Below are 9,634 nucleotides of genomic sequence, written 5' to 3' on the forward strand. Positions count from 1 at the left end.
AATGTGGAGCTATTATGTAAAAACAAGTAGCTTTTTGTTACATTCATCTTAAGGTTAAAAAGGGAGCAATGGGCCATATATCCTCCAGCTACACTGACAGTAAGCCTTATGTAACTGAAGATGCATCTGTGATACATGAAATCATCATTACAAAAAGCTAAAGGCTCAACAGAGCTGTCTTTGTCTGTCTGACTATAGGAGGGCTTCCCCCTCAAAGATCAAAGTTGTGGGATTTTGGAGGGTTTTTCCAAGTAACTGCTTTGAAGCGTGTTTCTTTGGATTGCACCAATGAGCTGGTCTGCTTTGATTTATTTCTAGCATTTTCAGAAACTCGGTATATTGAGTGTCATAGTGAAAGTGTGTGAGTGCACTAATGGAGTGTATATAAAATGCATATGTTGGATGTATGCAATGCATAGACCAAGACACAAATAAACACAGAAAACACAGTAAGGTTTTACTGTGTTTGCTGAATTTTGCTATGAAAGTTGAACGTTTTATTCTCAGAGCTACTGTGTTTGCTTTATTTGTTTCACTGCAGAAGGTGTTGTTTAGTTCTCCAGCAGTGACACAGCACAAATTACAAAGTTGAATAACCTTTCTTAAATGAGGTTTATAGCATATAGCTAAATTTTCAGAAAATCTAAAGTATTGTGAAAAAAAAGGAAAACGAGAAAGCAGATTTTTTTTAGTAAGGTCATTTCCTATTGATAAAACTACAGTGGAAGTCCTTTACTGAGCTCTCCTGCTTGTAAAGACATGCATTATTCTTTTTCTTGATTAAAATCTTTATTTAAACTTCAAATGTATAACATCCGACAGAAGAGCATTACATTAAGATTCAGAATTAAACTGTTAATTTCAAATTTAATTAGCTCATTATCACTCAGTCTGCAAGAGAATTACTTTGCTGACATTTCTGTAATTTGCTTTGTTCTCTGCAAGAACACTTAATTTGCATCATTAGCATTATTTTTCAAAGTTAAATATGTGACAGATCAATTTCGGTGCAAAACACATTAAAACAACACAAACATTTTCATAAAACATATCAGGACTGATGTGCTGTGACACTGCGGGAATATACATTTGTTTATAGAGCTCCCCAATTATGGGGTGGAAAGTAAGTAAGTCCCAGTTATGGACATTAAAACCACATTATTGTAAAAACATTTTTATTGTCAAGACGATGGTTTGTGTTAGGCAGGCATTAGTTAGGCTTCCATTTGTGGTCAGGACATTGCATGTGTATAGATGTGTGTGCTGTGCATCTGTCTGTGTATACTGTGTCAGGTTTGTACTGTAACTGGATGCATCTGTCAGCTCTCAAATATGTGACCTTGGATTGGTTTACCCACTAGATCTCAGCCAGTCTGCTACATGACACTGCTTTAGTGAGAGCATTAGCTGAGAGTCACTCTGACTTGAAAAGCCTCTCAAATGTTCTGTCTGAAGAGGGTGCAGTGAGCCGTTAAAAGGCTCAGTTTTTGCCTTGGAGCGGGGTTTGTCCTCTGGCGTTTAGGACTTACTAGTCAGAGATTGAAAAGCAAACTGAAAGATGAGGAGCATGAATAATGACTTGAGGCAATATTCTTGCTCAAGTTTACTGTAAGCATTTTTATGAAACTAAGGTGACCTGTCATAAAGTGTTGTGTGGCAGGAAGATTGCAGACTCGGATGCAGGACTCATAATTCGGGAAAATGAACTAAAGAAGGCAGCTTCATTGCTGTAAACTTGCTAAAAAGTACAAGAGACAAATAATATGGGGGCAGAAGCGAGAAATACATACAGTACAAGGAACTAAGAAACACACTGAGCACACAACATGAGGGAGGTCACAACAAGTGCTACAAGAAACTGGGGTCTTAAGTACACACAGGAGGTAATTAGGAAAAAGGAAGACACTAAGGAACACAGGTGAACCAAATCAGGGAAAACAAGACATGGGAAGCAAACGTTTTCACAAAGCACACAAGATGAGGGACTGGCAATATAAAACAGGAAGTAGCAGAACACCAGAGACGGAGACTTAATAAAGAATAAACTCAAAACACCGGGTCAAAGACCCAGGAGCATTGCATGAACAGGTTTTCATGTGTGGTGTGTTACAAGCTACTTAAAGAACAGCCCCAGTCAAACGAGCTGGCTATTATCACTTTTTAGCTAATGAAAAGAAAAAAAGAGAAACTTTAATCTGTATTTTGAACATGCACGCTATTACTTGTTGCTTGACTAACAGTTCAAATATGTCCTGGAGTATGACGTGTTTCAGAAGGAAACTGGTCAAAGAGGTCATCTTTTACAGTCTACATTGTGGCCGAGAGTTTTATTTTCATGGGACTGAACAGCTACACACATAAAGCAGTGCTCCAGAGACGGACCTCACACACACTTCAAAAGATATTTTCATCGCTCTGTTTAAAATTGTTGTGTATTTTTTTTCTTTTCCATTTTCATTGTTTAAGTCTGACAGCAAGTGAAATTACCACAACATTTTCTCCTGTGCTTTCCTGTGATGTAACTATTTTGATATTTGATTTACTTTATATCAATCAGCTCTCACCTGGAATTAATGATTCTGAACTAAATTGCCTATGTTTACCAGGCTGGTGCAAAGTGTGGTAAATCAGCTCGTTGAATGAAAACATATTGCTCCCTAGGGCTGCTCAATTAATCGAATTTTAATCACGATTACGATCTGGGCTTTCAACGATCATTAAAAATGACTGAGCCGATTATTAGCCCCTCCCTAATTTATCCGCGACACCTTAAAGGCCGGTCCGTGAAAATATTGTCGGGCATAAACTGGTCCGTGGCGCAAAAAAGGTTGGAGACCGCTGGTTAAGAGGACCCGAGGGAAGCTCGGAAAGCTAAGCAGAAGTTATTTGGAGAGTGACTGCCGTTGGTTGAAAAGAGAGTTTAAAAAAAAAAAACTTCAGTGGTGTTGCACACTATTTTATATTATTTTTTTAAAGTCATTGTTAACCCTTTAAAGCCGGTCAGAGCAGCACGCTCCGTTTTGCGTAACTATTTTTAAATCCCTGTAGAACCTGAACCGTGTAAGCTAGCGCAATAATTTGTTTTGCATATGAAACCGGAGGAGTTGTACTTACATCTGATGCCATCAGCTTGTCCTCGGTCACGGTTTCGTTCCACATATAGCTTTGCAAAAATTGCATAAAAAGCGCTTGCAGGAACAAAAGCATAATATTCCAGAAACACGCTTTGCCGTTCCTATCAGCTGTTCGTAACACTTCCCACAGTGAAATGATGCACCTGCTGTTTTCTTTGCAAATTTGCATCATAGGATTGTTTTTTGTTTTTCCTGCAGTATATAAAAATTGCTGTATCTCCAAAATAAAACTATGAAGACACTCAAAATAAATTTCCTGTTGTTGTAAACTATTTTTTGCAACTTTATTGTATTTAAAGTTTTGAGGGATAAGCCTCTTAAATTTCTCCAAGTAGAAATATATGTAAACAAAACAAAAGCGATTTTCAATTTTTTTTGTAGTTTATTGCACTTTTTTGCAATTTATGTAATTACTATGCACTTAATGCATACATATTATTAAAATATGGGCTATAACAGTTGTATTGATGTATAGCAACTTGAAATGCTCCCACAAATGGCACTACAGCATGTAAAAAAAAATAATATAAGCTCTGGTGGACTTGGTTCTATAGTAGGTCTTAAAGGGTTAAATAAATATCGTCAAATAATCGTGATCTCAATTTCAGTGAAAATAATCGTGATTATCATTTTTGCCATAATCGAGCAGCCCTATTGCTCCCAAGTGGTTCCTAAAGCAGCTACTTCTAGTTAGCAGCACATATCACCAGAGGGCAGCATCTGTCCAGAAACTCTATACAGATTTATTGCTTGACTGAAAGAAAAGGGGGTTTGCTACATGACAGTTCTGTATTTCTGAAATAAATCTAACAAAGAGCCTTTTATGGTCTTCATTCATAGAGAACTTTTACACAGATGACAGTGCTGGACATGCTTGAGAAAAAAACATCCATGGAAAGGTTTATAGCTGCTGATTAAACTGAACCAGTATAGAGTTTTTAATCACTTTAGCAATTATAAGAAAGTGCATTTTCTCTGAGAGTGTTTCCATTTAAACATCTCCTTGTGTTCTTAAAAAGATCCGTGAAACCACTGTGCATTTCTCTCCTAGCCTCTATTGAAGCCAAACAACAACACATTTTATACTGTTATGATTACTGGCTGTCTTCTTATCACCTCACTGTGGTGTGTAATTTTCTTGTTCATGTCAGCCAATAGCACAAAGGAAGAAAGATAAGCCTTTGGATTACGCAAGATGACTCACTTAATCTGATTCTCGACGCCCTGGTTTTGACAAAAAAATCCATACGTCTCAGTACCTTGTTGCTTCTAATCAGTGTTAATCATTGATTCATGCCTCCCCACATTCCCTATGTCTGGTGACACTCCGTGTGGTGGGAATTCCATTATTTAAATATAACTGGAAGTAAGATTAAAAGGCAAAAAATTGTTCTGGTACTTTCCCGGGCTGTAACTTTGTTGCCGTTGGAGTGTGTTCCTCTAGTGCTCTTCTGGGGTTTAGGATTCTGTATCAACATACTTGCGATGTATCTGTCAGACACGGTGCTCTTCAAGGAGCAGTTGTAAGGCCCGTGTGAACTGTTCCGCTCCAGGTAACTGTGGATAGTAAGCCAGCCTTGTTCGTCCACACTTTTTCCGGTGTACTGTTTCAGAGATCCATCTGAGAGGTTGCGGGAGCCGTGGAACCAGTGGACATTTCCGTCTGGGTAGACTTGCTTGAAGGTGCACACAGGTCCCGTGGTCGTTAATTTACCCTCCACGATCCCACCACACTCTGCAGGGAAAACCACGAGAAAAGTTTTAAAATGCACTCGACGCACACCGCATCATTCAATAATCTCATTTAGCGCGTGAAACTATTAAAATCCTACGCCAATTTTTGCTGTCAGATGAATCACAAGGAAACATTTGCTTAACATTTGCTTAATTATTAACATTTGTGTTTAGATGCATTTTCTTTGTATTTGGTCTGATATGTGTTCTGGTAAATTTGGAAGCAGAGGCAAAAAAGAAGACTGCAATGCAAAAGCAAAGTAAAAATGTGTTTTGTAATAAAAGTTTAAGAAGTTTAAACATATTACTCTGCAATATTATAATTTGCTTTAATAGGAAAATTTAATTGAAGAACTCTGACCTTGTAACTCCACTTTAGTAGATTCATTGAGTGCTCCTCTGTTGGAGCGTTGCTTACACGTGTATTTTTTTCCGCTCTCTGGAGGGAGCATCTTTTTGAAGATTAGTGACAGCCGTCCATCTTCATATTCACAGGTAAAGTTACTCAGAGATGCTCTGTGGAGTTCAGTAGTGATCCCTTTACTGTCCACAGAACACAAAAGTGTTTCCTCTTTGAACCACTGCATAAGTTTGATTGATATTCCATGATGAACCGAGGATGTGTTGCAGTTGAGGGAAACTTGCTCGCCACACTCTGCGGTAATCTTGGGACTAACTCTTAGTTTCACCAACTCTGCAGATAACGATACAGACAAAGAAATGTTTCATGTTTCGTTTTTTTGTGTCTTAAAGTTGGAGGAGGTAACGCCATCACACCATTATTACATCTTTATTAGAATATTCACCCTTTTACACTAACTTAGATTTAAATTTATAGTTCAGATAAGTTAATATGATCCAAAGCTGCAAAACAGTTGTCGCAGATATTTCAAACTCTACTCAGCAAATACTAATTTATAGTAATTTAGTATAGTTTAGTAATTTCACATACCTTGTGTTGTAAAAGCAAATGCAGTCAGAAGCCAGAGCGTGTGCAATGCTGTGAATCCCATTGTCAAATCTTTCACATTTCTCTGTAACATAGAGAACCATCAAACCTAATTAGCTCTCGGTAAATGCACACTAGGTGTTTTCCTGCAGACAGGATGGAAGGCTGACCTTAAAGCCGGATTCATTAACCAGATGTCTGTTAAGTCTTGTTGTTCACCAAAATGACCTCTCGAGAACTGCTGCTTCTCCTGAGCCCTTATTCAGAGCTTGTGGTCCCACAGTCCTTTTGGCTCGTCAATAAATTCTGCATATGCCGCCTCAGACTTCAGAAGATATGAAGTTAATCATTACTTTTAAGTGGAATTACCGGGAAGGCTGAAGCCGTATCCCTGTGAAAGGCGTGGTGTTGAAATCTAAACAACAGTGAGGCTGGAAAGGAAGTGTCGTATTTCTCTGTGTGAGTGTGTGTGAGTGTGTCAGTAGTAAAAAGAACAGACAAAAATGAGACAAAATGAAGACCTATTCATAAAGCAGTAAAAGCCACCACAATCAGAGAATTGTCTGACTTTCTTTGATGTGCTTCAGCAATCTTCTGTAGCTTCATTTTGCTGCATTCATCTCTGATATAGATTTTTTCCCATGGGGTCATTATCCCTGTTTAATTCTGTTCATCCAACCCCAGGGGAAATGCTTTATTGTAAGCTGTTATGGTGTGAAGAGCCACTTTCACTCTGTTAAGGACTTCATTGTGTGTCACTGTAAAGTAATGAGTCATGTTATTTAAAGCTGTTATATCATCATGGGAAAGTGACAAGTTTCTGACATCCACTCGTCACTTACCTTAACCGGGCACAGAGATGGTAAATAAGTGATTTTGCACATCAGTGGCAAATACTGTTTTCCAGCTTTAATAACAATACATAACTTGTATTCAGCAGAAAAAGACCAAAACCACTATTCATGTGTTCTATATTTCTTGTTTTGCTGAATAAAGAAAACAGAAGGAGTAAATGAATGAAAGCCTACTGTGCGAGTAAAAAAAAAACTCAAGAGGTTTATGAAAGATTTATTATCAAAAGATTTATCATCATTTGTGCTAATAAATTCTGCCTGTTGCAAGATTTATTATCACAAATATATATTTGGTGTTTTGCACAATTTCGTGTAGTATCTCCTAAAAGGCTGCGTCAATGTCCAGAAAGTGTACATGATAATGAGATTTCATTGATATGGTTTCATTATGGACGAACTTAAAGCTTGTGTGGCATAAATTTTAGTTTGGATCTCTACGCATCAATCTTAATTTTGACTCTGTGCTCACTTTTCCTACCAATTTGCTAAGAGCAAAAAAAAAAAAAAAAAGGAGAAATATTGCTCACAGTTGTGTAACCCAGCTAAAAAATTGAATTAATACACAAAAATCAAGATGCCTTTTATACAATTGCTTCATTAGGTACACCTTTGCAACTACATGTCAAAACAAATATCTGATGTTTGACAGATATCTGATCTACCAATCACATCACAACAACTCAGACAACTTGCTGGTTGTTGGTCCCAGACGAATTGGTCAGCTGACCTAATGGGATTTTCCCACATAACCACCTCTGGGATTTTCAGAGAATGGTGTCCAAAAAAGAGAAAGTATCCAGTTCTCTAGATAAAACGCTTATGAACCTTATGGGGAGGCAAAAGTAACCAAAATAACCACTTGTTACATACAAGACATGAGCATCTCTTAATACCCAACAAGTTGAACCTTGAAACTAAATCATTCCTGTCAGCTCAGAACAAAAAACTGAGGCTACAACTCGACAACAGATGATTGGAAAAATGTTGCTTGGTCCGCAAGTGTTATTCGGCATGGACAGCATGAAAGTGTGGTTCAGCTTGCTAGTGGTCGAATGGTGTGAGAATATTTTTTGTCACAATTTTGGACTCAGCCTACCTGAGTACTGTTGCTGACCATGTTAATCCCTTTATGGTGACAGTGTACCTGTTTTATGATGGCTGCTCACAACAGGATAGTTTGCCAGGAATCTCCAATCATTTTGACACTCCTGGCAATGACAATGAGGTCAGTGTACTCAAACGGCCTCCACCAGATGTGGTGGAATGGAAGATTCTCATCATGCATGTAGAGAAAAAAATTGCATCAACTGTGTGAAGCTATCTTGTCAATATGTAGCAAGATGCCTGAGGAATGTTTCTAGCACCTTGTTGAATTGATGTCATAAAGAATTAAAGTAGCTCTGAAAGCAAAGCGGGACCAAGCTAGTATTAGCAAAGTGTATAAAATAAAGCAGCTGGTGAGTATATATGTTTGTCCCAGGAAAGAAGTTTTTTTGCTTCACCATTTCGGAAATCTTGTGAATCTTGAAATGTGTGTTAAATTAGTTTTTGTAAAATCCAAGATAACGATGCTTGTGTTGTAGCAAGAAAGACTTACGAGGTCACACTGACCTTTTACCAAAAGTTCAGCCTCGAGTCAGTGTGAAAGTAGATGCCACAATTTTAGAAATATCCGTAGTTAGTTATAAAAATATTGCCTTTGCACAGATGTCAGATTACCCATTAAAAATCTACAGTTCTACAGAACCCAGTGTGTTACAGTCACAGGGTAACAAAGGGTGACAAAGAGCATCACTGAGTGTGAACATTAGTGTTGAGTGAGTGGGTCTTACTGCCATTCTGTATGCACCACTTACTTTTGTTGGAATTTAAATTGATTGCACCTACTTTTTTTAATGTATATTTTTGAGAAGAAATAAAAAGGTCTAGTGACAGTTATTGCTGCAAATGCACAGTACATGCACATGTGAATGAACCCAGGCAGAGATCTGTTGCCCAAAAAGAATATACAGTCTGGCTGCAAGATGAGAAAATCTTTAATTGTTATTATACTTTATAGTTGTTTTTTTGTTGCTTTCTACTTGTGTAGCTCCTCTTTGCTCCTACTTATACTGTGCACAGCTAAGTGCTGCAGTCAGGTATAAGTGGTCCAACTTTGCAAATCTTCTTCCATGTTTGACGGAGAAAGAAAGCAAGAGCAAGGAACGGAAGGAAAACTCTTTACAGTATGCATTAGCTGTGTTGCAGGTCATGAGCAAAATGAATGCAGTTTGCATGAAGTACCTGGAACTCTTCACTGGCTGCTGTATTTGTGTTATTTTTCTTTATTGTTCTATCTATGCTTTAAATTCTAAATTCTAAATTTATGAGAAAAGGTAACATCTTTGATGGATATTTATGAGCACAATACACACCGGCTATAATCTAATAAAGTTTATGAAGCAATTGTGCAATAACAGGTGAGCCTAGTGATAGTCAGCACTGGTCGGCTTGTTTCATCACCCTCTGAATGCACATGTACGACACAATGACTTCATTAGACTTGTTTCTACAAAAGGAAAACATTTATTCTCTTAGGGATTTATCTAGATGCCCATTAACTGGTTACTGTTTAAGCCACTTTAATATAGTCCTTAGGTTGTCTGCTGCGGTAATGTTTCAAGATTCAGTTGTCACGGATGCACATTTTTGCTACTTACTCTATATCCATGACTATGTGAGCACCAAGTTGTGCATTTGTTTTGCAGGTCATAAGCAAGCATTACCTTCAAACATACTATCTAGTGGTTTAAATTCTACCAATTCAAGTTCAGCAGGTGTTCACAGCCAGAGAGCAAGGCATAATAGGAAGGCTGCAGGCTAATGGCAAGTATGAGGACAACTCAGTTTGGCAGCTGTCAGTCTTGTGATATCGCTTCTTATTCATCGCTTGAGATATCAGCTGTCTTAATCAGTTAACACTG

At 37.9% G+C, this 9,634-nt stretch overlaps 1 protein-coding gene across 2 annotated transcripts; it reads right to left on the minus strand.

Moving 5' to 3' along the window:
- Positions 1–741: 741 nt before the first annotated feature.
- On the minus strand, positions 742–6,100 carry LOC146668324 (uncharacterized). Of its 2 annotated transcripts, XM_085408653.1 has the most exons (4): positions 5,988–6,100; positions 5,821–5,902; positions 5,230–5,562; positions 742–4,869 (listed from the first exon to the last, which is right to left on the minus strand). In XM_085408653.1, exons 2-4 carry the CDS (start codon positions 5,879–5,881, stop codon positions 4,481–4,483), a joined length of 783 nt encoding a protein of 260 aa, XP_085264779.1. In that variant the 5' UTR covers positions 5,882–5,902; positions 5,988–6,100; the 3' UTR covers positions 742–4,480. The 2 variants fall into 2 exon arrangements, with proteins under 2 accessions (XP_085264779.1, XP_085264778.1); XM_085408652.1 differs by having other exon boundaries at positions 5,821–6,075.
- Between the last annotated feature and the right edge of the window lie 3,534 nt (positions 6,101–9,634).

This window comes from Rhamphochromis longiceps, linkage group LG6 (genome assembly GCF_057381845.1).
Source record: "Rhamphochromis longiceps isolate RC_006_pf linkage group LG6, R_longiceps_female_GT1.1, whole genome shotgun sequence".
NCBI lineage: Eukaryota > Metazoa > Chordata > Actinopteri > Cichliformes > Cichlidae > Rhamphochromis > Rhamphochromis longiceps.

Excerpts from the sequence above, each read along its gene's own strand:
- LOC146668324 (XM_085408652.1), bottom strand. The coding sequence starts at position 5,911 with ATGTTACAGAGAAATGTGAAAGATTTGACAATGGGATTCACAGCATTG. Across the intron at positions 5,563-5,820 it reads ATTTGCTTTTACAACACAAG|AGTTGGTGAAACTAAGAGTT; the intron begins GTATGTGAAATT and ends CGTTATCTGCAG. Across the intron at positions 4,870-5,229 it reads TACTAAAGTGGAGTTACAAG|AGTGTGGTGGGATCGTGGAG; the intron begins GTCAGAGTTCTT and ends TTTTCCCTGCAG.